The sequence below is a fragment of the Sus scrofa genome, chromosome 1, assembly GCF_054392235.1.
Source record: "Sus scrofa isolate SSC_HxYL_T2T_F1_AM1 chromosome 1, Sscrofa_HxYL_maternal_Yorkshire_Landrace_v2.0, whole genome shotgun sequence".
Lineage (NCBI taxonomy): Eukaryota > Metazoa > Chordata > Mammalia > Artiodactyla > Suidae > Sus > Sus scrofa.
Genome location: NC_139383.1, coordinates 194,906,149 through 194,923,783, shown reverse-complemented (window position 1 = coordinate 194,923,783; position 17,635 = coordinate 194,906,149). Strand labels below are relative to the sequence as shown.

Here is a 17,635-nt window from a genome sequence, read left to right as displayed (position 1 = left end):
GACTGCGGTTAACCACTGCAGGCCTGGTCCCCCAGGGAGGCTTCCGGAATGAGACATTTCTCTTGGGCATCTGTCCCCACATCAGAGCTCAGTCTAGATGAATCTTTGGACCCCAAAGTAATACGCAAGCTGTGTTTAGGTTTGAAGCCGCCATAGCCGAGTTCTGCCTGAGCTATTATTAATGACTTTCCCCCTCAAAAACAAGGTGTAGGAGGCCAGACGATCCCATCACAGGACTCAGAACCACTTGGAAGCAGTTTAGTGAAACATGTCACTACTCACCTCATGAATTAGACACTTGTCTATGAGCTGTAAATAGGAACTTATATTTTCCTCATCGGGTCTGGAGACCAAGAGCTGTGTGCACACTGGAAATTAAAAAGAGACAGACAGAAGATGAATTAGAAAAAATGCACAGCCATTCTAACCTCTGAGATCTGCCTCTGATTTCCTTTCAGGACCAATATTTTGAGAGGTATGTATGACTGCAGCTTTACGTCAGGTTCACAAAAAAGGCCAGGAGGCTCTTCATTCCACTGAAGTCAAAGGCTTGGTCACTGCAGGAGCCCTCGCCTTCGGAAGCCCCTTTGGTTAATTCCACGCATACCATTCTATATTAAGCCTTCTGCAACCCGGCTGAGACAGACACTCTGGGAGAGGAAGAACGCAGCAGTGTTCCGAGCTCTGTCTTTGCAAGAGGCTCCTTTGGAGAGGGAGTTCAAAGGCCTTAAAGACCATCAGTCCTTATCAGAGAGCTGTCGCTGTGACTTTATGAATGAGCCGTCTCACTTGGAAGAGCGAGGCGGCACATCGTTTAGGGCGTGAGGTTTCGTGGGCAGGACCATGAGCAGGGAGCCTGCTGCTCCGTCATCGAGGGTGACTTTCTCAAAAACAATGCACTCATTTACACCTGCATAGGTTCACCTACCCACTCAGATGAGTTCTCACAAAGCCAGAGCAGAGCTCGTCTGTGGGCAGAGGACACACCCCCACAGCGAGCCCATGGCCACACTAGCGCAGCCCATTCTCTTCTCACCCCAGAGCTCCTGATGCTCTGATTTTGATGGGAATGTTTAGAAGGCCAGGTGGAGACTGCTGGACAAAGATGTCAATTAGAAGTCAAAATGCCTCACCATCAGGCAGGCCAAGCTTAGGATTACTGTCCCTAATCCTGCAAAACCAATCTGTCCCAGAATCCTATTTATACTATGTCTTGGCACCTAAATTTCCAGTATAGCATTGTTGAACCAATATATATATGTTTCAGTATAGCATTTCTCCAGCACAACAAAACATGGAAACCACCTCTGAGGTGTCCATTTGTGGGGACCCCTATTAAATTACGGTTTATGCACACAGGGGAAGAGTATGCAGCCTGTAAGGAAGAATGAGTTGGAATGTTTGTATTAATAGAAATACTGAAAGCATATAATGTAAAAAAAGAAAGTTGCAAAGAAATATTTAAACGAGACTTGTTAGTGTGTAACAAGGATGTTTCTGAGGGGGTATTCTGAACCTTTTATCATGGTTACCTCTTAGTAAGAAGACAGCAGGGCCTAGGAGACAATGGGTACTATTTTTTTTTTACCTTTTACCATTTTAGTTAGCTCTGATTTTTTTTTTTTTAAGGATGAACATGAATTCATATTATAATTTATTTGATTTCTATAGATTTAAGTCTTTTTATGGACATGTATCACAGGGAGTTTTTCACTGCCTCTGTACAACTCAGGTATCTTTTTTTGTTTGTTTGTTTAGAACCCAGTTCCTTAAAATGATCTGAAACCCTGGACACCAGAAAAGACAAAAATTGTTTCCCCTTCCCAAAGGAAAATTACTGGCGTTCAGCACATGTTTTTAACTAATCAAGATTTCTTGTGAAGCTTTCATCCTCATCCGGCACAAATTATTCTAGTGTCAGACATGGTCAAGGATACCTCCATGAGGGTCTGACACAGGGCAGGCACAGGCAAAAAGGGGCTCTTACCCAAGAACCACGTGGGAATTCTAGGCTGCCCTGTAGACACACAGCGTGGCCATGGTAACTTGTGTGGGCCGTGGGCAGGCTGCCTTTAGCCTGAGGGTCCAATGGCCCAGTGAGCACTCCACCAGGAGGGCCCAGCAGACCCTGGTCTGAAGGAGTGGGACAGAAGGGAGCCAGGATTAAGGAGGAGGGTTCAGGGGTCAGAGAGCTCCGAATTCAGATGTAAATGCCTTAACTTCTCTGAGCCACACTTTCCTCATCTCTAAAATGGGCTACTGACATGTTGTACCCTGGCAGATCACCCAGCACCCAGGGGAAGCCCCTTGGGAACTGGTAGCTCTGGTCAGTGGTGCTGAGAGGCTGGAAGATCGGGCTCTACCTACCTTTCCCCATGACACGTGTGAACTGCCCGGGGAGGTCCCCCTCTGGCAGGGGGGTGACAGCCAGCTCCCCATCACAAGTGCTCAGCTGGTGCGGCTGGAGCCCGCCGCTGGCCCCGGCCGAGGCAGTGGCAGTGGCTCCGGCGGCCGTGGCACTGTCTTTGCAGTCAGGGCTCTGGCTCTCCGGGCCCATGAGCGAAGGCGGGTGTGGGGCCTGGGGCTCCCGGCGGCGAGCCTCGGGAGTGGTGGTCGGGGAGCTGTAGGCCTTGATGGGAGTCAGGATCATCTGGTGCAGCTCCTGGAGCGGGGTGCGCAGGTTGCCGCCTTCGATGATGTCCTGGGTGGTCAGAGGGAAGAGGACCTCCGTTAGGGTCAGGATCCAGGTGGCCCACTCCAGCCTCCCTTCCTCTGCCGGAGCTGTCCCCAGACAGGGCCCACGGCTGCTGACCCCTTCATTAGAACGTTCTCTCAAGAGTGAGCATTTAAAATTTATCACTCTAATGTTAGCCCAGGTAGAAAACTGGGAAATACACACAGGTAGAGGTAGCGAGGAAAATACATCACCTGAAGATCTCACTACTCAGAGATGATCACTGAAATGATTTGGGTGCGTTTCCTTCCCTGGCTTCCTCAGTGCCTTTCTTAAAAATGCATTTTTATAGTTTACATTCACACATTATGGAAGCTGGATAACAAAGTTATACAGGGTCACATGGTGGTTTTCTGTCCTGTATGTGATGTGGTTTAGATGAAGGAACCTGATCATTCACGCCCTCACTCAGCCCATGACACAGGCAACACAGGCAGTGGGTAAAAACACAGACTCTAGGACAGATGCCTGGGTTTGACTTCTGACACTGCTGTGTGGCTTTGGGTAAATGACTTAACCCCTCTGTGCCTCAGTTTCCCTGTGGATGACAGGAAGATAACCGCAGGACCTGCCTCATAGAGGTGGTTGTGATGATGTTCCTATTTGCAAAGCTGAAGGTTTCTGTATCATGCGCTTCTTTGCTACATTAATAAGTATGTTTTGGGTGCTCTGCCCAGCTGCCCCCCGGACTAGGTATGGGGATGTGGCTGGAAAGCCATTAGGGTTCCCTCAGGGAGGGTGCATCCTAGCACAAGATGAATATTCACCTTGAGGCCCAGGTCAGGGCTGTGGGAGGGGAGGCTAGCTGAGGGGCGACATTGGAGCTGGAACTCAACTGAGCATGGGCTGCAGGCTCCTGGGAAAGCATGCTCCAGATAGAGGGCACCATGAGGGCAAAGTCACTGAGGTGGGTACATGCCTGGAATGAGGGAGCAACAGCAAAGGGGGTGTGGGGGGGTAGGGTAGAGGAGGGGAGAGAAGGGGAAATGAGAGCCAGGAGCAAGGAGGCCTGCATTAGGAGTCAGCAGGGACGCCAGAAATTCTTCTTCAAGAAGTGAGAGGTCAGGGAGCAGGGGAGTGACATGTTTTAGAAGGATCATTATAGAGAGAAGAACGTATAATAGAATATGTGTGCCACACAGGTACACCTTGGAGATAATGCCGATTTGGTTCCAGACCACTGCAATAAATCCATGATCTCAGTAAACCGAGTCACACACATTTTTTGCTTTCCCAGTGCAGAGAAAGGTTATATTTACATTCAGCACAGTTTATTAAGTGTGCCAGAGCTTCATGTCTAACAAAACGAATGTACATACCTTAATTAAAAAATACTTCATTGCTTAAGTCAGAAAGAGAAATACCATATGATATCACTTATATATGGAATCTAATATATGGCACAAATGAACCTATCTACAGAAAAGAAATAAACTCATGGACATGAAGGACTTGCGGTTGCCAAGCAGGAGGGAGAGGGAGTGGGAGGGACTGGGACTCTGAGGTTAATAGGTGCAAACAATTGTCTTTGGAATGGATAAGCAATGAGATCCTGCTGTATAGCACAGGGAACTATATCTAGTCACTTGTGATGGAACATGGTGGAGGATAATATGAGAAAAAGAATATATGTGTGTGTGTGTGTGTGTGTGTGTGTGTATGACTGGGTCACTTTGCTGTACAGCAGAAATTGACAGAACATTGTAAATCAACTATAATAGAAAAATAAAAATCTTTAAAAAATAAAAAAAAGACTTCATTGCAAAGTAATGCTAGCCATGATCTGAGCCTTCAGCGAATCATAATCTTCTCACAATAATAACACATCAAAGATCACTGATCACAGATCACCATACCAAGTATAACAATAATGAGAAAATTTGAACTATTGTGAGAATTACCAAAATGTGACACAGGGACATGCAGTGAGCAAATGCTGTTGGGAAAACGGTACCAAAAGTCAAGCTCAAGGCAGGGTTGCTGCAAACCTTCAATTTGTCTTTTTTTTTTTTAATTTAAAAAAAGGCAATATCTGTGAAGTGCAATATAATGAGGTATGCCTGTAATGTGTACAATTGTATGTACTATACACCTGAATTTATATAATAAAGCTGGATCCTTCCACACATACAGTTTGATATCCTGGGCATTATTTATCAGAAAAAGGAATGAAAGTTGATTCTGATAGACATCTACCTATATGCCAGATACTCTCAGAGGCACAGAATGGGCTCAGATGCTTGTGGATGGAGGTCAAGGGCTGGGGTCTTCCCTGGTGGTAGGTGGGCCAGGCTCTCTGCCATGGTGTAGCCCAGAGCTTATGCAGCAAACCTCTCCCTGAAATGTGGCCAGGACCGTGACAATCAGGGCCCTGATTACTAATGAAGTATTAAATCTTCTGAGAGCTCAGAATAGCAAGGCCATAATTTTAAAAGCCGAAAGCATGAGTACCAACCACCGACCGTTTCCGGGGATCCTCTCTTACCAAGAAAAATTGTTTGACAATGTCAAGGAACACAAGCTCATGGAAGGTGACCATTTCTGCATCCAGATCTCCCATCAACCAATTGGAAAGAGGAAACCTGAGGACGCAGCCTTGGACAGGCGTGTTTCAATGCTGGGCAATGGAACACTGACAGCCCGCCCCGTCGCTGGCAGGAACCTACTCTGTTAGGAGGCTGGAAGCAGAGCCTGAATTGTGCTTCGGCCCAGTTGGCAGCCAGGGATTCTGAGGGAAGTGAAATGCTAACTAGCCACCAGAATTGTCTCAAACCTCACCAGGGCCACTATCCAGCCTATTTTAGGAAAGAGAATCCATTTTCCTTTTAAAGATGAGGGTTTCAGAGAGTCTATCCCCTTCCCTGTAAACCTGGAGGAGGTGGCTATGGTGAGACCAGTCTGCAGCCTCTGCCCGCCTGATGCGTGAGTCAGGGCACTCCTGGTCACTCCCAGTTTTGTGGCTGCCCAGGATGGACCAGCCCTTTCCCAGAGTCTGATGCTGTCATGTGACTGACTCCTTGACTTTGGACCTGGTCATCTATCAGGGCAGGGCACCTGGAGGGAAGCTAGCTGACCCTTTGCTGACCAAACCATGTGCCAACTGGGCCACCCCCTCCTCAAGGTCCTTTAGTTCCTGCCAGCCACCCAGCTGGTCCAGCTTTGACTGAGAAGGGGAAGGGAAAGGAGAAGGGATGAGGCTTCCCCATCAAGGGGGTGCTGGGCACAGGGCTGGTCCATCACGGGCAGCCGGAAAACTGGCATGCAGCAGCTACTACTGAGGGGAGCAAATGCATGCTTGGGACACTCTGTCAACTGCCACCAAAACCTTGCCTGCTCTTGTCACAGGGCAGGAAGGCTTCTATGGCTACTCAAGTGATGGGAGAAGGGGACTTGGGTTATGCTAAGAACTGAACTCCTTCAAATGGGGAACATATACTTGTCCCAAGTTCAAATCTTATCTTATTCTTTTGTTGGCAATCACACCAAAAAGGAAACCATCAACATAACAACTAATGGTGGACATTTTCTGAAAACATAACTTACTCAGGAATCACGAGGAGTTTGCTTTTGCTTTGCTTTGACTTCAAAGCCCCGTCTCAAAGATAACACTTGGCTTACGACTAAATTAGCAATATCTCTGCTCATGCCAGCCTCCATGGGGTGGCACTATGGCCATCAGGTTACATTCCTGACTCTTCAGGATGAATTCTGGAACTCAGCACGAGGGCTCAAGTTGAGAAGGAAGCTAGGAAATGTCCCAAATGGGACTCAGTCCCGTACCTCAGCTGGCAATGGGAATGAGGCCTTTACTGATCCTTCATACCATAGACATAACCCCACTTCACGGACCCTAAGAGGCATAACCAAGCTGTCTGTCAACTACCGCGCCAAGGAGCTCAAGTGAGTAGTCATAGGGTCCTTCCTGCAGAGTAATCCACTCAGGCAGACACAGCTCAGGGCCAACAAATAGAGTCCCAGTCTTGGCCTGGCTTTCTTAGGTCTGAAGACTGGTTCAGAGCCTTTCTGAGGGCATGTGACAGCGACAAGGTGCAAATGATCTGGAAAGGAGAGTCTTAGCAGCCAGTGGTGTCCCCAGCACTTATGCTGCTTCCTGGGGCCCCACCCTGCTCTCTGGGTGAGAACTGGACACTTCGCCCAACAGACAGGTCTCCTGCAGCCCCTCAACTCCATCTCCTAACTGGCCGGCACCATTAAACACCAAGAGTCTACAAACACATGTGACAGCATCCTTGCCCTGAGATGCTAACAGTGTAAGGATGCTGCCAGGACAGGGAGGGAACAGTGGGAAAACAGAAGAGTGTGTGTATGTGTCTGTCTCCTTTCTCCATGTCGGGCTCCCAGGCTCAGAAAAGAGTTCAGTTTCATGGTTTGAGAGTCAGTTGGAAAAGGACAATGAAAAAAAGCACATGGAAACATTTTCATTGTTAAAGATAAACGTTGGAAAATCTGCCTCAGGGACCATTTTAATCTTTCTCTTTTTCCACCAAACATCCTGAAACATCTGCCCTGCCTCACTCCATGGCCTCAACCCTCATTCACACTGCCTGGTTCCTGGTCTGCTTCTATCCCCCCCACTTCCCTGCAACCCTTTTCATCAAGGCCACCAGCGAGTGGCTGGGGACTAATTCCAGGGGGCGGGGGTGTTCTCAGTCCTCATCATATGTGACACGTCCCCTGATGGGATTCCCTCCTTCACACTCTGACCCTTTAGGGTCTGTCACTGTTTGGTCCCTCCGTATCCCCTAGTGTTCCCCACCCAGGGTCTGTCCTGGGCTCTTATCACTCGCCACCCACTTCTGGGGGTGCCAACCTCATTTACACACAAGTGACCTGCAGCTGAGTCTGCCAAACCCTTGTGGACTCCAGACTTGGCCTCCTGGCCACTACTTGCCATGTCCACCTGGGCACCCCAGAGGCACCTCAGTCTCTATCTGTCAAACTCTACCCTATTTCTCCCACACTAGTAACTCCTCCTATAGTTTCTGTCCCCAAATGGCATGACGCCCAAGCCCAAATCTCCTGCCAATGCTCAGACTCCTGCTAAATGACTCTCTTATCCTGCTCCATCCTCACGCCCCCCCCCGCCCCGGCTCCACCCTGAGTGGCTGTGGGCTCCCAGCGAGTCTCCAGGCAGTGCTGGCTCCTCCCTGTTCCCTCCTCACTGCGGTGGCTGAGCACTCTGTTTCAGCCCAGGAAGGCACCCCTCTCTGACACCCCCCCAGTCTCAGCGATGAGCAGGCTGGATTGCTAGAGCACCACTACCCATCCATCTGCTGCCGTCCGCATCCTGAGCCCCCTGAGGGCAGGAAGCACGCACTCCTCACCGTTAGCCTCCAGTGGATGGGTTGACTCTAGTTCAAGGCGGCTGCTTAGTAAGTGTCAGTAACTGAGTGGAAGAGCTCTGGGCACAGAGCTGATGGGTGGCAGCTGCTGATTATGAGCTTGCCATGGGTGGGGTCCCGGCCATCTCCTTAGAAATCTCTGGGTTCTCTGTGAGGTAAGAATGCCACACCCAGCTGAGGGTATGGTGACAACATTTCCAGCAGCATAATCAGCAGAGGATGTCTGGGTATGCCCGAGAAAGGGATGGTGGGGGTTTGTTCCTGTTGGCCTATGTGCCAGCAGGTTATGGACAACCCTCTCCCTTGAAGAGTAGGAGAGGCGCCGGTTCCCGAGCCAGGGGCCGGGTCCTCAGTGGATGCTGAGAAGAGGTTCACTCCCTCTCCTAGGCCACCAGCTCCCCTTAGGACAAGCATGCAGGTGTCTGCACTCGGTGCTCTGAGGCACGCTCAGAGCAACTGTCCTCTCAAAGCCAGTCACACCGAATCAGCCCTTTATGCTTTCCTCTTGGCCAGCACCAGCCTTCAGACTTTGTATTACGTTTGTCATCTTTTTAACATTCCCAATCCAGTGAACCAGGGAGAAGGTGTCTTTGTGGTCAATATTATTCTCGGGGTGAAATACGGGACACAGAAAGTGTCACCGATTTATCAAAGGCCAGACAGAGAGTCCATGGCTTGTGAGGGCCAGCGAGCCACTTTGATGCCCTCGCATTTCCCTGTGTTGATGGGGCCCAGCACTGTGGGAGTAGAGCCGACAGCAACCTCGCCTCTCTGTCTCCTGGGTGGGTGTGTGTCCTCAGTGACAGAGCATGTGAATGAGTTCTTGCAGGATGCTCCTCCAGAAATAAGGGCAGAAAACATCATGCTTTGACCGTAATGCTTAGCAAACTAATCCTTACACAAAATGTTTTTAACAGATAAGGAGAAAATTGGGCCTTTGAATGTTCCCCCAAAGAGAATGGTTGTATAAAAATGGCAATAATCACTCTGTCAGACAAGCTGCCTGGTAAAGGAGCTGGCATAACATTAAGAACAACAATAAAAACCCAGGGTTCAGCTGGATAGGTTACCTATTTGTCATTCACCTTAATTAAGCATGGGCCTTTCTTCATGGAGGTGACTGTGAGTAACCTCTGTCTAAACCCCCAGAGGTTTTAAAAGCCACCTTCCTTATAGTTATAAATGCATATTCTATAAGTATATATGACTTTATATTTTATCTTCTATGCATTAAGTATAATTTTATATGTTGTAGGTAAAATGTTATACGCACATCTTTGTGAATAAGTTAAAAGAAATTCTTGCTACATTAAAATGTTTATGTGCTCATAAACCTTGCTTTAGTCTCACCCAGCTCAATGGTTTGCCCCCTTTCAGAGGCTCACTGGGTTTACTGGAAGAGGTTACAATTCATACCCAGTAGGCAGCACATACTTACAGAGCTCCCCACCTCCCAGTCCCAACCACCTCCCGACAGTGGTGCACAAGGATCCTCATGGTGGGGCCAAGGCATCCCTGCTCACTTGTGTATGGAACAAAGGCCTATTCTCTTTTGGATCTGAGGTGAAGGCATAAAGTCATCAAGCCCTAAAAATGACATCCTCACTAGGGTGACTCCCAGACACAAAGATAGGAAGAGAATGTCCTTAGGCAGCAAACCAAAAGGGATGGTAGCACCAGATAAACTGCTTTTAACAATTGAATAAGCTCTTTTTCAGCATTTTGCACTTTTGAGATGGTTCTGATGAGAATCACAGGGACCCATTCCATCAAGTTAAAGTCTAAACTTATTCTTTGGAGAGCCCACTATGTCCTTCTGCCAAATGATTTTGAACCTCTTGGTTGAAGCCTGGGGTATACCTGTCCGTGTCTGCCGTGTCAGGGGCAGCTTTTCTCAAAACCAGATCCTTTCCTGGGTGGACAGCAGGAATGAAGCACATATGTATACTCCCTACACTGATTTGTCAAGACTTTGGCCTCTGATCAGGGGCTAAACACCTTCCTAACCTCTACAAACATATTAAAAGCAGATGGGAATGTATAGAAAGCACTGCCTCGGAGCCCTGGGATGACCAATCACAGGATGCCTGAACCCAGGAAATAAGTGCATTTCAGTGGTCAGGTTATACAAAGCTCATGGGTAACCATGAGACTTCACTTGAAAATCATTTCATTTTTTTTTTTTTCTGGCTCTGGTAAGGGAACAGCATGACCCTCTCCCAAAGGTCTGCCAATGACACTTGCACCTGAGAACTCCCCATGGTCCATTTGCCCACGATGAAGGTAGAAATGGTCCATCACCCAGTGATTTATGATAACTTACTCTTTCCAAAGACTTCAGGAGGTTCTGTCTCTCTTTGAGCTTCTGAATACTGATGACAATTTTGTGTCTTGCACCTTTGGTGACATTCTGTAATGAAGTAAAAGTTATGTTTAAAAAACCTATTTTTAAGCATCAGCTCAGAGATTCTTGGAAGCTATCTAGTACCTTATCTCACGTGTTTGCAGACTAGTAAATACCCATTTGTCTCTCTTGTCAACATCCATTGTCATCAACCTCTTCTCACTAAATATTTTGACTCCATCTGGCGACATATTTGCCTGTGTCTTTTGGCCACGGCCTTTAGGAATCAGAGAAGGAGCTAGGACAGCCAATTATCTCACCCAGCATGACATTTCTTCATAGTCTTAAAAGATCATTTTAAGATCACACACTTGTGCCTCATGTCCAGGTGTGTGGGTTTTTTTTTTTTTTTCTCTATGTCTGTGAGTCTTTTTTTTTTTTTTTTTTTTTTTAATTTTCCCACTGTACAGCAAGGGGGTCAGGTTATCCTTACATGTATACATTACAATTACATTTTTACCCCACCCTTTCTTCTGTTGCAACATGAGTATCTAGACAAAGTTCTCAATGCTATTCAGCAGGATCTCCTTGTAAATCTATTCTAAATTCTGTCTGATAAGCCCAAGCTCCCGATCCCTCCCACTCCCTCCCCCTCCCATCAGGCAGCCACAAGTCTCTTCTCCAAGTCCATGATTTTCTTTTCTAAGGAGATGTTCATTCGTGCTGGATATTAGATTCCAGTTATAAGTGATATCATATGGTATTTGTCTTTGTCTTTCTGGCTTATTTCACTCAGTATGAGATTCTCTAGTTCCATCCATGTTGCTGCAAATGGCATTATGTCATTCTTTTTTATGGCTGAGTAGTATTCCATTGTGTATATATACCACTTCTTCCGAATCCAATCATCTGTTGATGGACATTTGGGTTGTTCCCATGTCCTGGCTTTTGTGAATAGTGCTGCAATGAACATGTGGGTGCACGTGTCTCTTTTAAGTAGAGTTTTGTCCGGATAGATGCCCAAGAGTGGGATTGCGGGGTCATATGGAAGTTCTATGTATAGATTTCGAAGGTATCTCCAAACTGTTCTCCATAGTGGCTGTACCAGTTGACATTCCCACCAACAGTGCAGGAGGGTTCCCTTTTCTCCACAGCCCCTCCAGCACTTGTCATTTGTGGACTTATTCCTGATGGCCATTCTGACTGGTGTGAGGTGATGTCTCATGGTAGTTTTGATTTGCATTTCTCTTATAACCACCGATGTTGAGCATTTTTTCATGTGTTTGCTGGCCATCTGTATATCTTCTTTGGAAAAATGTCTATTCAGGTCTTTTGCCCATTTTTCCATTGATTGATTGGCTTTTTTGCTGTTGGGTTGTATAAGTTGTTTATATATTCTAGAGATTAAGCCCTTGTCGGTTGCATCATGTGAAACTATTTTCTCCCATTCTGTAAGTTGTCTTTTTGTTTTCTTTTTGGTTTCCTTTGCTGTGCAAAAGCTTTTCAGTTTGATGAGGTCCCATGGGTTTATTTTTGCTCTAATTTCTATTGCTTTGGGAGACTGACCTGAGAAAATATTCATGAGGTTGATGTCAGAGAGTGTTTTGCCTATGTTTTCTTCTAGGGGTTTGATGGTGTCCTGTCGTATATTTAAGTCTTTCAGCCATTTTGAGTTTATTTTTGTGCATGGTGTGAGGGTGTGTTCTAGTTTCATTGCTTTGCATGCAGCTGTCCAGGTTTCCCAGCAATGCTTGCTGAATAGACTTTCTCTTTCCCATTTGATGTTCTTGCCTCCCTTGTCAAAGATTAATTGACCATAGGTGTCAGGGTTTATTTCCGGGTTCTCTATTCTGTTCCATTGGTCTGTCTCTCTGTTTTGATACCAGTACCACACTGTTTTGATGACTGTGGCTTTGTAGTATTTCTTGAAGTCTGGGAGAGTTATGCCTCCTGCTTGGTTTTTGTTCCTCAGGATTGCTTTGGCGATTCTGGGTCTTTTGTTGTTCCATATAAATGTTTGGATTGTTTGTTCTAGTTCTGTGAACAATGTCATGGGTAATTTGATAGGGATTGCATTGAATCTGTAGATTGCTTTGGGTAGTATGGCCATTTTTACAATATTGATTTTCCCAATCCAGGAACATGGAATATCTTTCCATTTCTTTACATCTTCTTTGATTTCTTTGATTAAAGTTTTATAGTTCTCGGCATATAGGTCCTTTACCTCCTTGGTCAGGTGTATTCTGAGGTATTTGATTTTGTGAGGTGCAATTTTAAAAGGTATCGTGTTTTTGTATTCCTTTTCTAACATTTCATTGCTGGTATACAGAAATGCAACTGACTTCTGAATGTTAATCTTATATCCTGCTACTTTGCTGAATTTATTAATCAGTTCAAGTAGTTTTGGGGTTGAGTCCTTAGGGTTTTCTATGTATAGTATCATGTCATCTGCATACAGTGACAGTTTTATCTCTTCTCTTCCTATATGGATGCCTTTTATTTCTTTTGTTTGTCTAATTGCTGTGGTTAGGACTTCCAAAACGATGTTGAAGAGCAGTGGTGAGAGTGGGCATCCCTGTCTTGTTCCAGATTTGAGTGAGAAGGCTTTCAGTTTTTCCCCATTGAGTATTATATTTGCTGTGGGTTTATCATAAATGGCTTTGATGATATTCAGGAATGTTCCCTCTATACCCACTTTGGCGAGGGTCTTGATCATGAATGGATGTTGGACTTTGTCAAATGCTTTTTCTGCATCTATTGAGATGATCATATGATTTTTGACTTTTTTTTTGTTAATGTGGTGTATGATGCTGATTGATTTGTGTATGTTGAGCCTGGGTTTTTTTTTTTTTTTTTTTTTTTGGTCTTTTTAGGGCTGCACCTTTGACATATGGAAGTTCCCAGGCTAGGGGTTGAATCTGAGCTGTAGCCACTGGCCTACACCACAGCCATAGTAATGTGGGATCCAAGCCACATCTGTGACCTACATCACAGCTCACGGCAACACCGGATGCCTGACCCTTTGAGAGAGGCCAAAGATGGAACCTGTCTCCTCATGGATACTAGTCAGATTTGTTTCTGCTGTGCCACAATGGGAACTCCTGTGTCCAGGTTTTATCATTTTGGTCCCTCTCAGTTTCCTAAAGGTTCCAACCCCATACACCTATGCACTGGCTTCTCAAAGTTTCCTCCATTTACCCATCTCGAGGACATGTGAAGTCTAGTGCCATTATCACCTGGCCTCAAACAGCACAGGCTGGTTTTTGCCCATTTGCAGCCCTCTCGGGTCTCCCTAAGGAAACCCAGGCTAGAGAAGAACTTAAGCCTATAATTCAGTCATCACTTCAGGTAAAGAATTAGGATTCACTGTTAGGGTTATGGATTTTATCTTCTTAACTGTGTAGTGGTGGTGAGCCCAAGGATTTACTTAAACATGTATTGACTAGAGAGACACCAAATTTCCAAATAGAAGGTTCTTCCTCAAATCAGCTCTCTGACACAAACTTCTGGTGACTTCTTGCAAATAGTCGTAACATTTCTCTTAAAGAGGGAAAAGGTGGGAACACCAGTGATATCTTCTTAAGAAAATTAAGACTCAAGTGACATCTGAACCCACTCTTTAAGATGAAGCACTGGGGGCCTATTTCTGTTTAGCCTTGACTTTGGGTTCAAGTGAATTTAATTACTCTGAAAAGTTTGTGCTTTGCCCTCGGTGTCAATGATTCCTTGTTTTTTCTCAAGTTGAACAATTGATGATTGAGATTTTTTCTCAACTCTGACCCAAACACAAGAATGCTCTTAGAAGCAGTTCCCATCAATCCTGGGATTTCAAGGAGTGATCGAGGTCCAAAAAGCAGTGGGAGAACTTTTGGAAGTGAAATTAGGGCCTTTCATTCTCTGAGAATGTGCAGTGACTCTGGGCTTTGTCCTACATCTCAATACTGGTATTCAGCCAGGTCCGCAGAGGTTAACTGCGGGTACCGAATAGGCAATGAGAAACCAGCATTCTGCTGGAAGATCTGGGTCCAGACCAGCCATGCCTTCAATGGCAGAATCTCCTCTTCCTGCAGGGGAAATACTATTAGCCCGTTCAGACCATTAATTCTCTCAAATCACCGCTCAAAGGAAACTGAGGTCAATCTGAAACATGCAAATAGCATTTTAAACAAGGGAGACAAAAGACATGGGTCAGATCTGTTTACTCTGAGCACAGCATGGTAGGAAACCTGCTAAGCTTCAGGGGTTCTGTTGACTGGCCTGGCTTCGGCATCCAGAGAAGGAAGAAGGAACTTTGTCCTTTTATGGCACATGGAAGGGAACTGACATTTGAGGCCTCGGGTAATCCCATTGTCTGTGAGTGTCCCATGTTATTCAAGGTGGTTAGAAGGAAACACTTTGAATAACTTTCTCCATTCCAACTAGGATTAGTCTGAACATGGTTTTGGACAAGTATTGGGGGAGGTCTGAGATAGGACCTGGTGCTTTTAATCACTGACTGCTAGAAGTTAGCTGCTTTGTAAACAGTCTCGACAATAACACAACCAATCTGCCATCCTCTAAACTATCAATGGCTGGGCAGACAAAGCGGGGGGGGGGGGGCAGGGAAAAAAGAGGAGGAACACAGACTCTAGGCCTTGGTGGGTGTTACATCTCCTGATTCCTCCCTAGCACCCTTGAACTTGGAGAGGAACCTAGGTTACTCCTCTTTCCTAACACTTCCTTTCATCCTCACTTGCCCTGTAGTTACCTGCTCATCTTTCATCTCTTACTGGACCCTGAAAGCAAGAATCCAGCCTTACTCACCATGTCATGCTAGCCAGCACCTGGCAGTTCCTAGAAAAAGGCAAGCTACCAGGTGGGTATAGGTATGGGTCCAAACAAGGTCTGTCTTGGACTTGAACGTCAGGTTCCTCCTGGGGCCCTTCTCAGGGGTGGTCAGCTGAGCACATACCTGAGCCTCCAGCTGGCACTCAGTGAGGGCCATCATCTCCTCATAGGTCATCTGCGAGAACAGCGCGGCATACTTGTGCAGGCGGAGGCTTTTCAACCAGGCTGGAACATCTGTAGTGCCAGATGTATAGGAGATGGGGAGAGAAATTGAGAGGGAAAGAGTAGAGATGGCAAGAGATGTGGGAAGAGAGAAAAGAAGGAAGGTGGTGGTCAAAGGAGGGAACAAAAAAAAGACAAAAATACCTGTATGTTACTGCTTGTTTAATTTTAGCAGCAAATTACGGACTTTGATAATCTTGGTCTAGTTCTGATATTCCCACTGCTGGGTTCCCTAATCTACTTTACACCAGGGGGTTGCTAACTTGGGGCCACGGGTTTTAGAACACACAGTGATTCTCTAAAATTACATTTCCATTTGTGAATATATGGGTGTTTTTCTGGGCAGAGGGTCATCCACAGCTTCTATAAGATTCTCAAAGGGGTTTATGACCAAAAAAAAAAAAAGGCAAGGATTCACTGCTTTAGCCAGATGACTTTATTGTTGATTTGGGAATAACTGACTTACAATGTTAAATGACAGATGATAAGTCTTCATCTTCACAATAATTTCTTTCTAGGTTTAATGCAAATCTCCATATACTATTTCTGCCACTTCCACAGTGATAGGAAAAAACCCACGCAGCAGTAGTACCTCATGGATGGAGCTGCTGTCATGCTTAGCATGATTTTTCTTCAGCCTTCCTGTATCCCAGGATGAGGGTATCCTGGACTCCAAAACTATCACTCATGTGAGTGTTCACTGACCATTTCTCCAAGGTAAGGTATGTATCTGGAGGTGTCTCTGACCTTCTCCTTAAATGTCATGCATCAAGATTTGAAAGGTCCGAAGATTGGCTAGACTATGGGATAATGGGAATTCCAAAGCATATCTGAAATAAGTCCCCAGTTTGGGATTCTAGAGTTAAGAAAATTAAATAGTTACTGCACTGAAAATCCATAGGAGAATTATTACCTTGCTAAGTACAACCAAAACAAGGCGCTTGCCCATGCTCTTTAAAGTGAGGGGTTTTGAGCTGATAGGATCTTTGAGAAGTCTCTAAAATCATCACTTCCCCCCACCCTTGGCTCTTTCTACAGATGGCAAAATTAAGCTATTAAATCTAGATCACAGGACAAGTATGTGGTGAAATGGGGACAAAAGCCAGGTTGCCAGATTCCCAGAGTTTCCCTGCATTATATCAACTTTTTGTAAGATGAGGACTATATGGCCCATCAGTGGGAGGGCTGAACAAACAGTGACTTCAAAGTCCTTTGGAATTGCTGGAGCACTGGGTAAATGTTACTTGCACTTTCTATCAATTATTATCCATTACTAACCATGTGGATCATAAGACGTGGCTTAATGCTAAGTGCTTTATTCTGAGGCACTGACAGCGACCACAAACACTACAAAATAAGAGGGACTTCTTCAAGTTTTAATGTGGTGGGAATGTGTGCATGGGACAATCGCCTGAAATGGAAGGGTGTAGGAGGGGAAGAAGGCCTGGAGAGGTTACTTCTCGATTTGCAGTAATGTAAAGGCCAAAGAGGAGGAATTTCTGGAGACACAGAATTGGGTCTTCAAGAGCATTTTAAGAACAGACTCGGTCATCTCAGGCAAGAAGTCACCTGATTCTGTGCTTGGAGGCCTTTCATTCTCCTATGCGAAGCAGAGAATCCCCCTGACCATCATTAACCACAAAGAGAGAGGGCTTCCGCAGGCCCAGATACGAACCCCTTACGACCTCCTCAAGTCAACCTGTGGTTGGATCAAAATCTAAGACACTCCGTTCCCTCCGTGCTTCCTGAAGCTATATGAGTAGACCTGATTCTCCATCAAGTTTATGTTGCTGTTAAAAGAATGTTAATGTTTCCACAGATGAGCAGCAAATAGATACAGCTCTGGCTTTTAGGTCACTGACATGTTACTACTTTGTCACCAGGTTTCATGTTGGCTGTGACATCTTTGAAAAGCCACATGTAGCTGCTCAGAAAACTCAGTGACCATGATTCAGAGAAGCCTGGGTAACCCAATGCCACACTTGGGCAAAACCTGTCACAAAAGAATATGGAACAATCTCATGGGTTAAAGTTTCATTAGGTGCCCTATAGCTTGATCATGCAAAATCCACTGAGGACAAAACACATAGACTCCTAAGCTACTAAATCACATGGCAAACTGGGTATGTCATAAGCCAAGGTGAC

At 45.7% G+C, this 17,635-nt stretch overlaps 1 protein-coding gene across 3 annotated transcripts in view; it reads right to left on the bottom strand.

Annotated features, from left to right (window-relative positions):
- The window catches only part of SAMD4A (sterile alpha motif domain containing 4A), a 224,930-nt gene that overhangs the window by 28,817 nt on the left and 178,478 nt on the right, over positions 1 to 17,635 (bottom strand). For 2 of the 3 annotated variants that reach the window (XM_021102232.2, XM_021102246.2), the window contains 4 exons: positions 15,393 to 15,502; positions 10,421 to 10,507; positions 2,368 to 2,701; positions 283 to 368 (listed from right to left, as the gene is read on the bottom strand). In XM_021102232.2, the coding sequence (XP_020957891.1) occupies positions 283 to 368; positions 2,368 to 2,701; positions 10,421 to 10,507; positions 15,393 to 15,502 (617 nt within the window). Of the gene's footprint in view, positions 1 to 282; positions 369 to 2,367; positions 2,702 to 4,486; positions 4,507 to 10,420; positions 10,508 to 13,193; positions 15,503 to 17,635 lie in introns of those variants that run through there. The other variant, XR_014819199.1, reaches the window with a different exon arrangement.